The sequence below is a fragment of the Typha angustifolia genome, chromosome 6 (genome assembly GCF_048772165.1).
Source record: "Typha angustifolia cultivar Huaian chromosome 6, ASM4877216v1, whole genome shotgun sequence".
Classification (NCBI taxonomy): domain Eukaryota; kingdom Viridiplantae; phylum Streptophyta; class Magnoliopsida; order Poales; family Typhaceae; genus Typha; species Typha angustifolia.
The window spans coordinates 9,026,180-9,044,904 of record NC_133244.1 but is presented as its reverse complement, the minus strand read 5'-3'; the positions used below and the strand labels follow the sequence as shown (position 1 = coordinate 9,044,904).

Below are 18,725 nucleotides of genomic sequence, written 5' to 3'. Positions count from 1 at the left end.
CGTGTTTTACTTTGTAATTATTTTCTTAATATTTCTTTTTTTCAATAAAATTATCTTCTCACTCCTATTATTCCCCCATTTTTGCAATGTCCCAATTTAAAATTCGTTAGTTCCTTCTTTTTGGCATTAAAAAAAGGAGTTGGTCCGGAAATCAAAAAAAGGTTCTAAGTTTCTGCACAGCCTCCATAATTTCGTTCCCTAATGGGGTTTTAATGATTTTCTTTTTCCACCCAAAAAAAGGAAGGGGCTGTTCGCAAAATGACTAAAGTTCAGGTGGTTTTATGTTAAACCACCACTCTAGCACTAGTACTCTAGGAGGCGCTTCTCCTCGCTATCGCTAATTCCTCATCCAAGGGTTCTTCCTCACCAAGGCCGCGAGAGACGGAAAGCAGAGAAAATTTGAACGTCGAAGCGTTCCTTTACGCCTCCACTGCTAGACACCAAGGTGCCATTTTTTTTTAACTCAAGAACCAGTCACTGCTAGTCTGTTCGATTACTTTCAAAGGGGGAAAGAAGTGAAATTTGGTGGAGACCTTTTCTTGTCAGTTGGAGCTTACTTTTAAAACGTGGTGTTTTCAATTTCTTGTCTTTGTTTTCTGTTCAGAGACCTGAGCAGTTTCGCGTCTAAAATGGAAAAAATCCGAAAGGAAACGAGCAAAGAAGCTTCTTTTTTTTTCCTATAATTATAGACAAAGTAGATTTGCTGGAGGCCAAAAAAGCTTCTTTCTATAATTTTTTAAATGATTTCTCCATTCCCAATTGTCATACTAATTAATAGTTTAGGTATTCTGCATGATACTGACTATAAGCATTTGCTAATTTGTCGTCATTTACATGTTTTATGGACCCGTAGAGAAATTATGCACTCAGAAAGAACTTCTCCTTCTCTGCAATCCTCTTCCTATCTGATATTGAAAGCTTATTGTTGTGCTTATCTTAACCAGGTATTCTGAGCGAGCATCCAAATATGCTTCAAAACCCAAGTTTTCATCATAAATGTGATCATCAGTTTGTCTCGCTAAGATTACTTCGACATCAATCTTGCTTACCTTTCAAAGCTACTGGACCTCTGGGATGTGGTAAGATTCTTCCTATATATGTCAATATACAAAACTGAATTTTGGATGTAACATCCTTCTTTTAGGTTGATATTCAGGAAGGGACTATTTAGCGGCAGCAGCTCTATTCTGACAACCTTATGTTTTGTTTTCCTGTCTGTTGCAATTAGGGAATTTGAGATCTTATCGGTCACCATACAGAATGATATGCATGCAACTGCCACATTCTACAGATGCAAGCCATGTTAAGAAGGAGGTAACGATACAGTCATGACTGTTTACTGAGTTTCCTTTCCTATCATTTAATCTCTGTCATCATCTCATAAAAAAAATTTTGGACTTATTCATATATAATGTTGTTACAATTTTGGGCATTAAGTATAAGTTGCTAGTTTGTTTTACATGTAATAAACTAACATGAAAGGAGAATACCATGTCTTCAAGAGACAGCACATCATACAGTATGATTCTCAACATTAGCAGTGAAACCCAACATTTGGGCTACTGATGGCTTTGTTCTGGAGTTATAGGTCCTATATTGTATATTTTATGTACTCTTGTGGCCATTTCTTTTGGAGCCTCAGACGATATGGAAGCAACCTCTGATGTTGTTTTGCAGTTGGATACATCTTCATCTTGTGCTATTAATTGTGTTGGACCGAAAATATTCAATCTTATGGTACTTTGAAATAAAAAAATCATAATCATTTGTAAGCAAATCCACTATTGGTCAATCTATACTTCCATGTGTCGACCAAACTTGTGATTGTACTGACTTGTATAGTTGTATGAGTGCTTAACCAAAATTCCATCAGCTTATTACTGAATGTCTCTCTGTATCATTGGACCCAACCATTCTGTCTGGGTATGTGTAATAATCCTGTATTCAAGCCCAGTTGGGTTTCTTATGCTAGGTATTTAAGGAAATATTCTTTTGGCTGCATGAGAAAACATATACACCTAATACTAGGCTCTTAGTCAATCATTTTTTTCCCTTCATGTTACTAGTTTGCAATTAGCTTAAACCTGTATTTCCTGGTTTATGTCCCAGGACGAAGACTGTGATAGTGGTCAATCAAATCTCTTTCTTTGCGTACAAACTGTTAGAAACTTTCCCGTTGAAAAGCTCTATGGGCAAGTTGTTATGGTACGGTTTGATTCTAATATTCTGTTAGAACCAATGGACTCTGGAAGTCTATCATTGAGTAGAACACTTTCAACCATCAAACATTTGCATAACGTTGGAGCCAAGGTACTATTGGTGAGCAGCTGGGGACAATCCAATGAGCATGTATTTCACTCCTCAGAGTCTCTTGCAGGTTAGTAGCATGATTACTATTATTCAGCTTTCTTGATGATTACTGAAACTTACAGCAATGTCAATATAATCTGATCATCTTCACCTTTAGTTCCTTTTGTGAATGCTAATTGCTTTCAAATTTTAGCTTATAATTAAGAATTCAGATTCTTCATTTGAACAACTTGGTCAAGTTGTGTTATTGATGTCAGAAGAATTTGGTGTTGGTTCTCGAGGGTTTTCTTGATGCTAGAATTTTATTATTAACAGATTATTTATCATCATTTCTTCATTCAAAAGTTGTTGCGGTGACCAAAGCTTCTGGTTTCAAGGAATTCAAGATGGAACAGTTAGAGTATGCAGACATTTTTCTACTTGAGAACCTGGCTAAGTTTCGAGAAGAAGTTGCTAATTGTCTTGATTTTTCGGAAAAATTAGCTTCAGGTGTCACTGTATTTGTCAATGATGCATTCTCCTTGTCTCATAAGATTCTTGCTTCCACTGTTGGTGTTGCTCGCTTCTGCCATGCATCTCTTGCTGGTTTCCATTTTGAGGAGGAACTTGTCCGATTAAAGAGGATCACTGACACTACCAAGAACCCATATTTTGCAATTGTACATCCATAATCTTCATCTATTTTTTGTATCAAATTCATAATACACCATTCAAATGATTTACCTTTTTTTTAATGTTTCATTTTGGTTTATTAGCAATAAGGAAGAATATTTTCTTTTGTTCTTTTTACTTACAAGTTAGTAAGAAGATCGTTGATAGCTGAAGTACAAAGCTCAAGCCTCAAGGTTTAAATATTAAACATGATGATAGTGGCACTGTTCAACCCACTCACTTTAAGCTCTACTTTTCAAGAAAAGAACATTCAACATATAGTTAGAAAATATAACTCAGTAATGAAAAGGGAAATGGGTTCACTTAATGTCAATAGTTTAGTATGTCACTGGTGGTACCAAAATGCAAATTGCAGCCTAGCATGGTGAAGGGCCAATTGCACTGCATTCTGCTACATATTATTAGGCTAAGTTTTGATTAAAAAGATGTGTGTAAGTACAAAGAAAAATATCTTGACTTTGACTTTCCATATCTATTTTAGCCTAGTCAAACTAGGAATCATATTCCTTCCGAAATTTTAATATGTTCATCTTGTTCATTGTTTATGTGAAAAGACAAACTTTTTATCATTTCTATCTAAAATTTTCTCATGGCCATACTTTATTGCAGATCGGAGGGAGTAACTTTTTGAGAAAGACAGCTGCTCTGCAACTTCTAGCTTCCAAATGTGATGGGCTGTTTTTTGTTGGTAAAGCAGCATTTCAAGTGATGAATGGCTTGGGATTATCTGTACCTGCACATTTTGTGGAATCCGATGCTGTTGGAGAAGCATTAAAACTGATTCATCTAGCCCATAGTAGGAAAATTCCAATTTATTATCCTACTGATCTTTGGTGTGTTAATGATGATAACTCTGAGCTGTTAGAGATATTCCAATCGGATGAAATATTGACTGGTGAGTAGTGAGTCATAAATATTAATTCAGGAAGTTTAACAAATTTTGCGTTCAAGCCCTTAATATCAGTTTAAATGTATGTTAGATTTTATGCTGCTTATTTTTCAACTTTTAACTTGATTATCCAGACACGGTGAAAACTTCAACAGCTTTCTGTTCTCCTATTTAGCTTGTTACTACACAACAATATTATAGATTTATAACACTCTATGACAGTGGAATTAACTTATTGTCATTGCACTCAATCACTGTCGTAATTCTGTAAGGAATCTATGCAAAATTTTCTTGAAGAACGGCACTCATATATGTGATCTTTAGACTTGCTATAACATCTAGGATACTGCTGGCTCTGCTCCCTGTTGGCTGAGTGTTACCCTTTCATTTAGTCTTTTATTATTGTCTAGTTTGACAAAGTTGATAATTTTTCTTATGCTTCAAAATGCACTGGTTGTATCAAGGGTATGATAGATTTAAGTACCTATAAAAACAGTTATCAGTTGTAGTAAAGAAAATCATCTCCTGATATAATTTTGGTGATATCATTGGAGTTTCATAAATATCATTATTGCACATTTCTTGAAGATATTGCCTTTTGTTTGTCTTACATCTGAATTTTGTTCCTATCAGGATGGACCCCTACTGATCTAGGGCCAATGTCGTTGAAGAAAATGTCTTCTTTATTTGCACCTTGCAAGGTATGAAATGGTCATTGCAGCAAGCCAGCAACAACTTATTTTGCATAAACAAAAACAGATTCAAGAAGCAGTCTTACCATTCGGATTTATATTTTTGTTTTTCTGTTTCTATGTGTTTGAATTTGCTCTTCTAATACTATTGGACATATTGTCATTTCCACATATACTCAGTATCATGGGATCATGTGTACATTAATGTGTTGCAGAAGATTATATGGATTGGTCCTACAGACTTCGGTGTAGTAAAAAATCAGAATGTAGGAGCACAACAACTTGCTCTAGTGCTTGAGAGAATAAGCAAAAGTGGATGCGACGTGCTGGTTGTTGGTGGTGCAGCATGCAAGGCGGTGGCAGGAATATCAAGTTCTTTATCTCAATATACAATATTCAATAGTGCTTCAGTTGTTTGGGAGTTTCTCAAAGGAAGAACATTGCCAGGTGTTGCCGCATTAGATAAAGTATATTCATGTTCTAAACATTTTCATTATTTCTGAAACTTGTAATAGTTTTTGATAAACCAAGCACGCAATCCATGTGCAACATTTTAACAACATATTGTTCATATTCTCATGCTGTTTGTGTTTATCATTCAGAAGCATTTTAATGAAGATTTATTCCCTGAATTCCCTTTCAAAACTGTTATCCTTACAATAGATTGTCTAGGTTAATTATTTGTAGCTAGTATATTATCCCTTTGTACTTGGAATTTTCTCTTGCAGGCCTACCCGTACGACATCAGGTGGAATACAACTTTTTCTGATGCTACTCGACCTTTAGTTGTTGATGTTGGAAGTGGTATGATTCTCTTTTGTTTATATACAGTGCTATTACTTTCAGAATGTTGGCCAGCTAGAATTTTGTAACCATAGTTCTTATTCCTTCAGTCTATGCTGGAATTGTTGCCTTGTTTATTAGTTCATAGATCTCCTAGCTGATTTTGTGAGATTTCTTGATCTTTAACTTCCTTTATCTCTCAAAATTGATTCCTACTTCCTAGTTGGCTAGTTAAGGCCTAATTAAGACAATCTTCCAGAAATTCTGTCATTTGTAGTCCAAGGGCTTGTTGGCAATGGTGGTGACGAATGTAAGTCCCCTAAGAGTCCAATCTGGTTTTTTTACGATTTCACTTGTATATATAGGAAATGGCTTATTTCTCTTGAGGATCGCGAGAAGATGGAAAGATTCAAATTTTCTTGGGCTTGAGATTAATGAAAAGGTATACCACCTCTCCTGCACTTGATGTTCAGAGAATGTTGTCTGCTTGCCTTTATGTTCTCCTTTTCTGCAGCTTGTTAGGCGGTGCCTCAACAGTGTGGTTCGCTATGAGATGAAGAACATGTAAGCATCTTTACTGAGTTGTGAGGCTGGAACATAAAGCACATTTGTATGTTCTCATTTCATATGTTTCTGTTTGTCATACTCGATACTTAATTGATTTCTGTCTTCTGTATAGACATTTTATATCTACAAATGCTACTTCCACATTTCGCTCTATAATATCAAGTTATCCTGGGAACCTAGTTCTTGTGACAATACAGGTAACAGTCTACGTGCCTTACAATCTTTTTAAGTTTGGTTGGTTACCTTTTTCCTTTCTCTCAGTTCTTCATACATGTTTTCCTAATGGTTCTTCATTTAGCATGTCTTATGTTTGCACTAATTTTCCAATCTCAAGATCTTAGCACAGAACTTAAATCGGTAAGAATAGCGTGGTAGATACTCAGTCTTCTAGACATCTCCCATTACAAACTTCTCCTTTAGACAGATCAAGTGACTTATCTTGTTCTTTAAATAAGGTTCATAGATCTGATCTTGATTCCGTGTAATCCATGGTTCTTGTAACACATATGCAACTTACATACTTAAAAGGGTGTCGATCTCTGTTTGGTATCAACTATAAGTATAGGTCACAAGACCAGCATCCTTTGCTACAGCTTAACTCAACCTGTTCGTACACTTGAATATGCTTGCTGATGTGCTGAGTTGATTATTTTACAACGACGTGAGCTCAAATTGATAATTCATTAATTACAACAGTACTTGTACTGATAAATTTATCGTATCTGTTGAAGTGCCCAAATCCTGATTTCAATAGAGAAGACCATCGATGGAGGATGGTGCAGAGGACACTTGTGGAAGCAATCATTGAGCTCCTTGCAACCAATGGGAAGGTACTCACTACTTACTGTCAGTATTGGTTGCATTTGGTACTTTACAGAGCATCTCTTTTCAGATTGCACTTCTCTGCATATTGTGATAAATCTTAGCAGACTCTCGTTCTAAAACAAGCTCTAAGAAAGTTCCCATCTGTGAGATTGCAGATATTTCTACAGTCCGACATCGAGGCTGTTGTCCGCAGGATGAAGAGGCAGTTCATATCATATGGAAAGGGCGAAGTGGTGCCGGATGGAGATGAGGAAATGGAGTGGCTTGAGGAAAACCCATTTGGTGTTCGATCAGATTGGGAGCAACATGTTATGGCTCGTGGAGCTCCAATGTACAGAACGATGCTTAGGAAAGCTAGATGAAATTTTTTATATTTAATTTTTGGGTATTATGAGCTACACAGTGAAGCTTCTGTTTGTTCTTAGGTTGAGGTTTTTTTTTTTATTCAGAAATCTATTAAATGCCAATTTGCATATATACTACCTTTGATCTGCTTCCAGTTCAGGCCTGGAAGGAATTTCCTTTCCTTCTTTTTTCCAACTATTCTTAGCAAGTTTAACTTTTGCACCAATGAGTGAAAGACATGCTCATTTGTTGATCTGCCTCAACAGGGTCTGATAAACAATGATCTAAAAGAAATGCTAACAGCAACATTGATTCGCAAAAGCGAGTAATAGTATCTGAAATATCAATCAGCCATTTCGGTATAGATAACATTACAGGGCACATATCGTTGTCGTTTGATCGTGGCAAACCATTACATACAGGAGGCCAAGAATCAGGAAGAGGATGATGTCCGAGGCAACCGCTTTGCAATCTCCTGGGTTACAACACAAAATGAAAGGTTTACTGTCAGATAGCAATATTAGAAGAAATTTCTTATGGTTACAGCACAGGTTCTTTGTATATTTTGAACTATGAATGTTGGATATCCAAAGATAATGCATGGAAAAAGGAAAGGAATAATTGAACATTAAGATGGAAATGTGGATTATAAAAAGTTATAAAGCAAGATATGTGCAGACACAAAATTCATTGTGTGATCTCGTATGTCAAACTGGATATTGGTGATGGAGACAACGGCATAAAGAAACACAATTATGTACTTTTCTTGCTTATATTTAAGGCATTGATTTTTATTTAGTATGATAGAGGATCACCTACACGGATTTACTCATCAGAAACTAGCAATCCAAAACAACAGTAAGTTAAAAGTGCATGAAGAAATAATAGAAAGGACATCCACAAAGTTATCACAAGAAAACAACTCTACAAAGCAAACAATCTCTTTCACACTTACACGGCAAAACTTACGAAGGGGAAGGAGAAACAAGAGAACTATATAGAATATCCGTGATTTCTCAGTGCTATGTCGAAAACTCCATATTCAAGACACGCATCACTTTAAAGAAAGCACTTTCTAAATGAGGGAATAGTCAAGACAAGAGAAAATGACAGCTTTTCATTTATAGGCTTGTCTTCATCTATAAGGTGATGTCCAGCCAGAGAGAATGACGAACAAAAAAGACCGAAGATAGATATTGGAAGGTAGAAATTCACTCCACTAGCATCATATTGGTATGTCATGACTTGCAGAAGTTTGACCGGAAAAAATAGATGGTTTCCTGGAAAAGTGGATGAGCTTTCCACATCCAAAGTACCACAAACAAACCTCTATCGTACACAATTAATGAAGCAATTGCAGATCTCATGCTTATATTAGAAAGTATTATAACAATAACATGATTTTTTCTTGAATATGTACCTCAAAGAGTTGGTTTATGTTATCCGCTGTCTTTGCAGATGTCTCAATGAAAAACATGCCATTCTTCTCCGCATACTCTTGTGCGTCCTTCAGATAGAAAATATATAACGTTAAATTTTCCTTATTGCAACTAATTGCCAGTGAATAATTTAGCTATTTGAAAGAAAAGTTGGTAAAGCTAGCTTTGGAAACAATAACATACTTGAGCAGATACACTCCGATTTTCATGGAGATCAGCCTTGTTACCAACCAAAGCCATGATAATATCAGGACTACCATGTTTCTGAAGTTCCTGCAAGATGAAAAATAGACAGATTAGAATGTGCAAATATTAATCTTCAATGAAACAAGCATCAACACCAGGTTTCTGAAGTTTTTCCAAAGGTGCAATTTACCTTAACCCAATATTGTGCTTTGTTGAATGACTCTGGACTAGTTATGTCATATACGACAACTGCAACAGCAGCTCCTCGGTAGTAAAGAGGTGCTAATGCAGCATATCTAGAAAAGATCATAAATATCATAAGCTTCTGAAGAAAAGAAGACGCCAAGATATCACTCAACAGGACACAATTATAGAAAAGAAAATGTGTAAAATAACAGAACAAGAATTGTCATGTTTGACAAATGCTCGTGATCCATCAACACCATGCACAATGAGAAATTTAGTTCCAGTCATATGGTTAAATACCTCTCCTGGCCAGCAGTATCCCAAATTTCAAACTTTACGGTAGTAGAGTCTTGCAAGGCTAACGTTTGTGATAAAAATGAAGCACCTACAGTTACCTAAAGCCAAAAGGACCAACTAGTGTCAAAACTACAAGAATATGCAAATAGTCAAATATAACACGCAACTGTATTACAAAAATGGACCACAGAAGAAATAGACGGGAACAATGCTCTGACTGTGATTCATTATTGTGGTGAAATTAGTGCATAGAAGTGCAAAAATTTCACCTTGGAAGTGGGATCGAATTGACCACGAACAAAGCGAAGAACAATGCAACTTTTACCAACACCTGAATCTCCTAACAATACAAGCTGCAAACAAGCAATTTACAAGCAGATATGGAAGTCCATGAGATTGTTGTAAATGGTCAAATTGTAGACCAACTTTCAGAAATTGAGTAATAAATGGAATATCATCAGTCAGGTGACAAAGAAAAACAGTCTGGATGAACTACATTATTTTCTGCACACAAGAAAATATATTCAGAAGTCTGTAAACAACCTTCATTATGGAATATGAGCCTACAATGAAATATGCTGGATTATCTGTTGAACAAACGTACTAATAAAACAAAGTGCAAATACATGGACGAAGTGGATCTTTAAAACTCTAAAAATGTAAATTTGCATTCTATAATAGATAAATGAATGTGTAAGTAATAAGAAAAATGGTAAATTACAAGAGGATCGAGCTGCAAGTTTCCGCCTTATGCACGTCACAAAATTCCTATAAAGCAGTGAAGATATCCAATGGTAAAAAGTTACTAACTAAACAAAGCAGTGAAGATATCCAATGATAAGAGGTAATAATCAAAACAATAGCACTATAAATCCTGATCGCTTTAGTGTTTCCAGTGGTACAATTAACTGAAAAATCATGAACCAATAAAAGGGAAGTAGCAGATATTACAATAGATATAGCAAGTGCAAAAAGAGAGTTCTGAATTACACTAAATCATTAATGATGTAGAACACAAAGTATACAATAGTTCAAATACTGCACCTTGACTCTCAAGTTCTTTGAGTCAGTAACAGCAGAGCTTTCACTGTTCAGATTGTTTAACGATCCAGCATTGCTAGCTGATTAATGCAAACATTTTAAATGTTAAAGAGTAATAAATAGAACTCAACATCCAAGTTTACTTGCATCTAAGTACATAAAATAAATTAAACATATAAAATAAAACATTTCATATAAAAACAACCACAAAACATAGAAAAAGAAGTGACATATAAACTTTAAAAGGCCCAAAACCCACCTCTTTCCTCACAAACAAAAGTTGAAAAAATAGATGACTGTTCATCATGCAAGAATTCTTAATATCACTTAGAGCATATCCAACCGAGCTCTAAAACTCTAAATTTTTACTAATCGGTTTTAACAGAAATACTATTATTAGAAAAATCTCGTCGAGACTTTCAAACTAAGTCTAATACAAAATTATTGTACAAAGGTGGACCATTTGGTGTATATGAGTATATCCCATCAGCCAAATACTAACCATTATTATAATCTTTTTCTAAAATAGTGTATTAAGTTGGAGGATCAATATTTTTATTAAATAAATCGGATGGCTGCAATACATCAGCATCATTGTTGGAGCTCGGTAATCCAAAATACGCATGCTATATTCAGAAGTCATACAATGCTATTGCCTTGAGAATAATCGCCAGGCCTTCATGGCTCTTTAAGTATTGTCACACCCAACCACCGGTAACTATTCCATGTCTAGTGCATGCAATCTATTTATCCAATATTCTGGGAAGCTCTTGCTCTTTGTCTTTCTGTAGCGACCATGTAATGCCATTTGTATTGGGGTATCCTAAGTATTCTTTTCCGACAATTTCTACAATTGCTTGACAAAATATCTTCAAATATTGGCTTGAAGTACACTGACCAATCCTAATGTAAACATCAGTAATTTTTGCCAATATTTCATATGCCAACATACGATGTGCAAATATTGCTTTTTGCAAGTAGATAATAGTAGATTGCTGACACCATCTTTCTTTTGTACAAAGTATCTATCATGCTATGTTACTCCATTAACAATGCAAAGGAATAGACTCCTTTAACATCGGAACCTTCTTCCGAAAAGTATTTTCCTCGCTGGGTTTTTCAAAAAAGTAATCATTCCAAAATCGAGGGTTACCTCCTTCTCTCCCACGATTAATCACCGCATGGTTAGGAATTGAGGCTCCGCGTTTTCCTCACTTGTTTTGGATAGAGGCAATCGATAGTTTTAATATTTACTCCTCCTCCTCCATCTCTTCTAGTTCATACTCCCAGTCTTGAATGTAGAGATCAAAGGTATCACCATCGGAATAAGAGGAGGAGGACCAAGACATATATGCTCCAAAGTCCATATTTGAATTTAAAGGAGTTGTGAAATATAGGGGAAGAGTTCAACGGAAATACTTATAAAGAAGGCGGTATTGGAATCCTATTTCATCCGGTCTTCAGGAAAATTTGTCCCCCATGCAAACATTGGATTCCTATCTTATCATGACTGCAAGAGTATGACTTGAATCTCAAGCCTAACCAACTCAGTGTGGAAGTTGAGGATTGTTCTATGTACTGTGATGTCACAATTAAATCATGCAAACACAATTATTCCAATAACAATAGCAAAGAAACAAGAATTCTTTGATCCACCGGCTCCTCTACTTTCTAGCCGAAGCACATTAGACACTAAACACCATCCTAAACCCTGTACGTGCTGCTCCCATACAGAATAAGTTTGCCCCTAAACAGAGAAGACACAAACTCACAAACCAATAAGCGACAGATCAAAAGAATCTCGTTATAGGACTTTAGGGCCATAAACAGGTAAAAGAGAATGCCAACAAAAAACAAAAAGGAAAATATTAGGTTGTTGAGAAATTAAAGAACCCAAAATTCCGACCATTTCCTACGGATCCCACCATCATCCAAACTCAAGCTTCTCTAATCGAGTAAATATTACATAATTCTAAGACTGATCGGCCAAATCAAGAAAGAAACGATCGAAGCGAGAGGGGAAAAATTAAGAGAAAGTCAAGGATTGGGAACCTGGGAGAGAGGACGAGCAACCCATCGGTGACGTGCGATCGACGGCGGGGAGAAGAAACCGCAGACCGGGGGAGAAAAGGAAAGTGGAATTTGTTTCGTTGCGATTTATTAAATTTCCCTGCGTCCGCACGTGTGCCACGTGATCTTACAGGTATGGACTATGGACGTCTTAAATGGGCCGCCCATTAAACCAATTTGAATCGGCGGCCCAGCCCAATAACAACTCCCTCAAGGTAAATTTGGGCCTCCGTCATAACGAAAGTCGAAAGCTGCTTACCGGGTTATCGGATCTAATCCTACTAGAATCACGCGGGCCCCATTACTCCGGACTCCGGAGTCTGGACCCATTCCTACGACAGGACGATCGACCCCTAGGCCCTAACGTTGACTAGCAGATGGGTAATATTATGTCATGCGACATGATCGCACATCTCATGCCATCCTGCCAATTGCCATGCATCGGGACGCATGCTCTCCCACGGGTGATGAGGATCATTCGACATCATGCATATAATATGGGCGGCCATCAGCCGTCCGATGAGCTATCAGACGATCCCACCCGTCGCAATCTCACGTACGATGCCTTTCATATCATAGGCCAGGTTGGCGTGACGTGTCCAACCATCTCTGGGCAATTGGGCCCCAATCATAAGGATCGAGGATTGGGATGACATCTTTACATGCGCTAACCATTCTTCTTAATGGCCCACCCACTTCACGCAGTTTAAGCTAATCTAGCTTAATAAACGTGATTAGTCGCTAATAAATTTTGGGTGGGCTATATAGTATATTTGATAGAAGTTAGTTAGGAGAGCTGTTAGTAGCTCCTTCCATTGATAGAGATATTAAATTCTAGGAATATATTCCACCCATCTCAATAGTGCAATAAACGACGTATAAAACGATAGAGTTATATTTAAAAAAATAATAATAATTTATTAGGTAAATAAGAGGAAAATTTTAATGAGGGGTGGGTATAAAGACGTTGCGTCAAAATTGGCGACTATGACAGCCAACTACGAATAAGTCGAGGGCCCACGGGTCCTTATTCCTTCTAGTTTGTTCAGAGATAACTTTTTCTTCCGATAATTTATTGGGATAGCTCTCTTTTTCTATCCTTATCCTTAGAAAGCATGCATTATTCTAGTTGATAATGTCAACTCAAGAATGTGGTCAGTAAAAGGGCTGCATGTTCGAATAAGATACCGATTAATACTGTTAGGTGTTAGGTCAAGATAAGGGGTTTATTTTGGCGGCATATTGGTTAATATATTATTGGAGCAAACTTAGTAAATTATTATTTGTCTCTGATAAATTTTAATAAACAGATTAAATAGTTTAGATGTACACAGATTGCGTGTATTATTCAGAGTATAAACCAAGAAAAGTATTTTTATATTACGAAGCTAAATGAATTATATTATTACTATATAAAATAGATAAGCTTGGAGGCCTGCTTGATTAGTGCTGCAGAAGTAAGACAAAAAGATACAAGCATATAAAACTAAAGACCTCAAACTGCATTAGTGCTTAATTAATCAATATGGTTCCAATTAAAGAGAAAGAGATGAGAGGAAAACAAGGGAGGAGAGCCATTGACACTCTTAATAGTAGCTTTTTTATATAAGATATTATTTGAGAAATATATAACTTAGTAAGCATTCATCCCATCAAACGACATGATAAATATTCATATGGTGTGGTGTGGATAAAATTATAAGCTCTTAAAACAAATTAAGGTACATTCTTCTTGTCATTCAAAAAATAGTTGATTACTCTATGATTCCTTAACTTGCTTTTCACTAGCTTTTCTTTCTACTACTCTGGCAAAGATCGCTTGCCTAGGACAACGGAAAGCTTTAAACCAAGAGGAAGAGAGGGAAAAATAAAAAGGAAAAAAGAAAGAAATAAAAAAGAATGACAATGGAAAGCAAACAATGGCTTTGCAGTGACCCCACGGAATAACAGTCTGGCAGTAGCCCAACCAATGCAAAAGAGATTATTCTCATCCTCCTCCTCCTCCTCCTCCTCCTCCTCCTCCATGGAAGAGAGGAGGAGGTTTCCTAGAAATTAAGCAATCATGTGACTAAAGGCAGTGAGAGGAAAAGGTTGGTCTCCTTCCTCCCTCCCTCTCTCTCTCTCTCTCTCTCTCTCTCTCTCTCTCTCTCTCTCTCTCTCCTGGAAAAGCCTGTCTCTTTGTGTTGTCTTCTCTCGCTTTAATTGTTTGGTTGGTTTCAGATCCTACTCCTCTTTGTTGGTGTTGGTGTTTATTAGCTCCTCCATGATAGATTCTCTCTATGCTTAGTTATGGCCTTTACAGAGGAAAGAGAGCTACAAAAGCGGCCTTGGTTGGTTTCATTTGTAACTTTGTATCATTGCATGTCCTATTGGATTCAGAACTTTTGAACATGATAGGCACTCAAAAAGAGTTAAAAGAAGTGCCACTGAGCGGTCACTGTGATCTTTTTGATTGTGGTACGTACTATCAGTAAGTCAAACCAAGTCTTCTTTGTTTTTCTTTTTTTCTTCTTCTTTTCTTTCTTTCAAGATTTTTGAAGTAGTTTCCTATCATGTTCAGGATTTTATTATGTTGGAAGATCCTAACATTCTTAAGACATATTATATTTTGACCAAAGACTTGAAAGTGAATCAACTTTACCAGTGTAATTTAAATAAGAGGACTTATCATGAATTAAGACAAAGAACATGGAAAGATTTTATAGGTGTAAAAGTGTGCATGAGAGGACAAGGGGAAAAGACAATATCTATGTTTCCATCATAGGATAATATCATGAACTAATGCTAGGAAGTATCAAAGTTTCACTATAATATAACAATATTATTATGACCCTTCTGCTAATTAGCTCAGATCTGCAAACATCATTTGCAAATATTGATGTTGATGAGATATTTCAATATTATCATGACCCTTTTACTTTTATGGGTGGAATATCACTTTCTTTAGTGGATTACTAAGTCATGAGATATTTCCATGGCCAAGGTTGCAAATTATTTATATATCAAAGTTACAAGATTAATTCTCCCAATATCAAAAGGGGATTTCACTTCTTTATTTCTTTGTTGGCTCGTTTCTCATTGAAAGCTGAGACTTTTATACCTGGAAAGCTGAGACTTTTGCCATCGGAAGAGGAGAAAGAGGTAAAGAAAAATACATAAAAAGATCAAAAGAGGGTCGAGAAAAGTGGGAGAAAGAAGCATTGGTTTCTTTACATACTCCTCTTTTTCTCTTTTCTTCAATTAGTCTGTGCTTTAGCCTCTTAATTTTCTAATAATTCTACATTTGTTTTCCTAAATGTTATTCCTTTAAACTTAATCTCTTTCTTTCTTATGAATACTTAATTAATCCTATTTTTTAATCCCACTATCCTCGAACTAATCCAACTTACCACATGCACTAACCGCGTCGCTTCCACTTCCGTTTCTTTCTTTTTTTAAAGGATTTTTTTTAGCATTTTACCCCCTTATAAGATTTATTATTTATGAGTAGACCCTTAGAGAATTTTACCTGGAAATTTCTAGAAAATACGAGAAACATAATATAAACTTTGATAAAAATTACACCACTTTGAAAAATAAAACCAAGGGAACAAAATCGAATTAAACACGACTGGGATTAAAAACAAACAAACTAACAGACTAAAGAAAAGTCTTAGCTTATAATTATCCCCTCATATATTTCTATATTTATTTACAAGTTAATCCTACAACCGCGAGAGGGAAACATCACATAATGGAGCAGGCGTTGGGGTTCTCGTCGCTAAAGATCTGCGGTGCGTGCACCATCTCGATCCGGTAACCGTAAGGCGCGTAGTAGTCGTACTTGTTCGCCTCCATGACCGGATTCGCCGCCGACTTCTCCCCGCCTTCCTCTTTCTTCTCCTTCTTCTCGCCTCCTCCCTCTTCCTTCTTCTCGCCTCCTCCTTTCTCCTTCTTCTCGCCGCCGTCTCCTCCCTTCTTCTCTCCCCCGCCGTCTTCCTTCTTCCCCGGCACGACCTCGACGTTTCGCTTAAGCTTCTCTTTGAGTACCTCCGGTAGGCTCTTCACGTCCATCGTGCCCTTGACGGTGACCAGTTCCTTCGCTGCGTCCACGGTTACCTGATCCACTCCTGTGGCACGGACGTAATATTAACCAAATGTCTGGGCAACCATTGGAGATTAATTAACTAATTAATCAATCAATTAATTACCTTTAATTTTTTGGATGCGTCTCTTGATTCTATCGATGCAGCCCTCGCAGTGGAGTCGGATCTTAAGCACCACTGTCGACTGTTTTTAAATTAATAAATAAACGCAGCTGAGTAAAATATTAATTAAATGCTAATAGTTAATTAATTAGGTTAATTGGATGCGTACCTCTTTGGGTTTCTTGTCGTCGGGTTTCTTCTGGTCCTTGGCTTTGTCGGCGGCGGGCTTCTTGGCGTCGCCGTCTTTGGCGGCGTCCTTCTTTGGGGGATTCGTGGGGGAGATAAGGTCCACCTTCTTGTGGATCTTGGACTCGAGCCGCTCCTTGAGCTTCCAAGGATCCGCCTTGCCCGTTACCGTTATCTTGTTGCTCGATCTATCCACGGATACCCCATCCACACCTGCCACGAATAACGAAACTTATTCCTCGGATAACCAATCCGAACAGTGAGCGATTCTAACGTGCGACATGTAGGCGAAGCGGTTTGTTTCAGGGGAGAGGTGGAGGTTTGCTACCGTACGCCGGAGGTTGGATGGGAGAAAACAGAGATGCAAATATGCGAAAAGTTCCTCTCTTTTATTTTTTTTTCTCTCTTCCATATAAGGAATCACGAGAAAAAAAAAACGCTACTGATGCCAATATGCCAAAAGGTCCCTCCTTTTTTACTTCGTTTTCAATTAAGGAATCACTGAAAGAATAATTTTTTTTAAAAAAAAACTCAGAAGAAAAATCTATGGATTGTGAGAGAGAAATTAAGAGACCTTCCATCCCCTTGATGGCTCGCTTGATCTTCATGGCGCATCCTTCGCAATGCAAATCCATCTTCAACACAATGGGTGTCGGTCCACCCTTCGCTCCTCCATCTCCTCCTTCCTTCTTCTTCTCCCCTTCTCCTTTCTTCTCTCCATCTCCCTTCTTCTGCTCCTTCTTCTCCTTCTCCTTCTCCTTCTCCCCTCCTTTGCCTTTGCCTTCCTTCTAAACGCATCAAAACAACAACACCCATTAATTACCATAATAAGAGCAATAAACCAGCGAGATAACGTAAAATAGACGAGAACCCAACTCACCTCACCCATGACCTTAAGTCTCTCTTTCTCTCTCTCTCTTCTTGACTATTCTCTATGTTCGGGAGAAGGGGAAATAAGAGGTGGGCGAGGTATAAATAGCAGCCCCAATCGGTTTTTTTTTTTCTTTTTCCTGGCTGGCTTTCTCTGACCATTGATGCCGTCCTTATCATCATGTACGTTGGATGATGGAATATCATACGGGAAATTTACACACTACACCCTCTGCTTAAGAAAATAAACGATCGCCATACACTTTTACAAACCACGCCCTGCAGTTTATGTAAATGTCACTTCTCGCGTTAAACTGAGCATCTAAACATGTAGATACTAAAGACGCAGGTTTTATATGCAAATTTGGCTCCACATACGAGGAGCGCACGTGGGAGGTGGGGTTCGCGGGGGCGGAGATTGAATAATGATGATGGGCTACGAGGCGGTTTGTACGAGGCTGACGGAGCCGTCGGTTTCGGACCACGGGAAAGAAGCCACGTTGCGACACCGCTCGTGGCAGGTAACTAGTAAGTGGAGTCGGTCGTACGCCTGCGGAGTCGGACCCAGCGACCGGAAAGATTCTCGAGGCGGATGTTTCGGTCAAAATGACCTCGGTGGCCATCGCCTCTCGGTTTTTCTAGACGGTGGGGTGGGGTAGGATGGTCAATTGGGTTGGTGTCACCGGTGACGGTATGATGACTCACACTATCCTGGAAGCTTCCTTCTAGAGACCATGGTGTAACATTTCCATTTCACACCCTAATTTTCGTTACTTAACATTCCATCCTAACCTCTGAGTAACCTCATATCTTGACCTTTATTGTTAAGAATATACATGACATAAGATAATGTAGCTAAATCTGTAGAAGACTTAGTTATAAAACTACATATGCATAGATTAAATTTAATCGTGTTGTTGATTGACTAGTTAATTATGGGGCGAGAGCTTTTAGATTTAGCTGTACTTGGGATGAATATTTTTTTATGATCTTATACACTTTCTGTTCAGAGTTTAACAGAGCATTATGTAAGAAGTTAATATGTAAACCTTATGTCTTTTTTTTAATAAAAATTATGGCCAGTGTCTTCTTATGAAACCAATATTTATAACTCCGCTTTTCAAGTTGGGCTTGGAGATGACGTAGTAGGGTAGTAGGGGTCTTTATATTGGGCTAGGAA

General features: G+C 37.4%; 3 protein-coding genes and 1 pseudogene across 5 annotated transcripts; 1 reads left to right on the top strand and 3 right to left on the bottom strand.

Annotated features, from left to right (window-relative positions):
- The first annotated feature begins 248 nt into the window (after positions 1-248).
- LOC140760768 (uncharacterized) lies at positions 249-7,254 on the top strand. Of its 3 annotated transcripts, none has more exons than XM_073097770.1 (14): positions 249-445; positions 945-1,079; positions 1,229-1,314; positions 2,110-2,377; positions 2,626-2,969; positions 3,592-3,877; positions 4,505-4,572; positions 4,782-5,030; positions 5,292-5,367; positions 5,712-5,788; positions 5,861-5,910; positions 6,026-6,110; positions 6,645-6,743; positions 6,894-7,254. In XM_073097770.1, exons 2-14 carry the CDS (start codon positions 968-970, stop codon positions 7,098-7,100), a joined length of 2,007 nt encoding a protein of 668 aa, XP_072953871.1. In that variant the 5' UTR covers positions 249-445; positions 945-967; the 3' UTR covers positions 7,101-7,254. The 3 variants fall into 3 exon arrangements, with proteins under 3 accessions (XP_072953871.1, XP_072953872.1, XP_072953869.1); XM_073097768.1 differs by having other exon boundaries at positions 253-445; positions 4,779-5,030; XM_073097771.1 differs by lacking the exon at positions 6,026-6,110 and having other exon boundaries at positions 4,779-5,030; positions 6,894-7,068.
- Positions 7,255-7,298: 44 nt separating this feature from the next.
- Positions 7,299-12,383, bottom strand: LOC140760770 (ras-related protein RABF1). The gene is made up of 8 exons (XM_073097773.1): positions 12,285-12,383; positions 10,236-10,312; positions 9,461-9,544; positions 9,195-9,289; positions 8,899-9,004; positions 8,706-8,795; positions 8,504-8,590; positions 7,299-7,558 (listed from the first exon to the last, which is right to left on the bottom strand). The coding sequence occupies exons 1-8, from the start codon at positions 12,307-12,309 to the stop codon at positions 7,517-7,519; spliced, it is 606 nt and encodes a 201-aa protein (XP_072953874.1). The 5' UTR covers positions 12,310-12,383; the 3' UTR covers positions 7,299-7,516.
- On the bottom strand, positions 10,323-11,599 carry LOC140761178 (uncharacterized; annotated as a pseudogene).
- A 3,434-nt stretch (positions 12,384-15,817) lies between the features above and the next one.
- Positions 15,818-17,678, bottom strand: LOC140761018 (heavy metal-associated isoprenylated plant protein 3-like). Its single transcript, XM_073098180.1, has 5 exons — positions 17,556-17,678; positions 17,250-17,463; positions 16,659-16,888; positions 16,493-16,571; positions 15,818-16,411 (listed from the first exon to the last, which is right to left on the bottom strand). Exons 1-5 carry the CDS (start codon positions 17,562-17,564, stop codon positions 16,029-16,031), a joined length of 915 nt encoding a protein of 304 aa, XP_072954281.1. The 5' UTR covers positions 17,565-17,678; the 3' UTR covers positions 15,818-16,028.
- Between the last annotated feature and the right edge of the window lie 1,047 nt (positions 17,679-18,725).

Excerpts from the sequence above, each read along its gene's own strand:
- LOC140760768 (XM_073097768.1), top strand. The coding sequence starts at position 968 with ATGCTTCAAAACCCAAGTTTTCATCATAAATGTGATCATCAGTTTGTC. Across the intron at positions 1,080-1,228 it reads TACTGGACCTCTGGGATGTG|GGAATTTGAGATCTTATCGG; the intron begins GTAAGATTCTTC and ends TGTTGCAATTAG. Across the intron at positions 5,789-5,860 it reads GGCTTGAGATTAATGAAAAG|CTTGTTAGGCGGTGCCTCAA; the intron begins GTATACCACCTC and ends CCTTTTCTGCAG.
- LOC140760770 (XM_073097773.1), bottom strand. The coding sequence starts at position 12,309 with ATGGGTTGCTCGTCCTCTCTCCCAG. Across the intron at positions 9,545-10,235 it reads CAAAGAACTTGAGAGTCAAG|CTTGTATTGTTAGGAGATTC; the intron begins GTGCAGTATTTG and ends GCTTGTTTGCAG. Across the intron at positions 8,796-8,898 it reads AAGCACAATATTGGGTTAAG|GAACTTCAGAAACATGGTAG; the intron begins GTAAATTGCACC and ends TTCATCTTGCAG.
- LOC140761018 (XM_073098180.1), bottom strand. Across the intron at positions 16,889-17,249 it reads AGCCATCAAGGGGATGGAAG|GTGTGGATGGGGTATCCGTG; the intron begins GTCTCTTAATTT and ends TATTCGTGGCAG. Across the intron at positions 16,412-16,492 it reads ACGCATCCAAAAAATTAAAG|GAGTGGATCAGGTAACCGTG; the intron begins GTAATTAATTGA and ends TCCGTGCCACAG.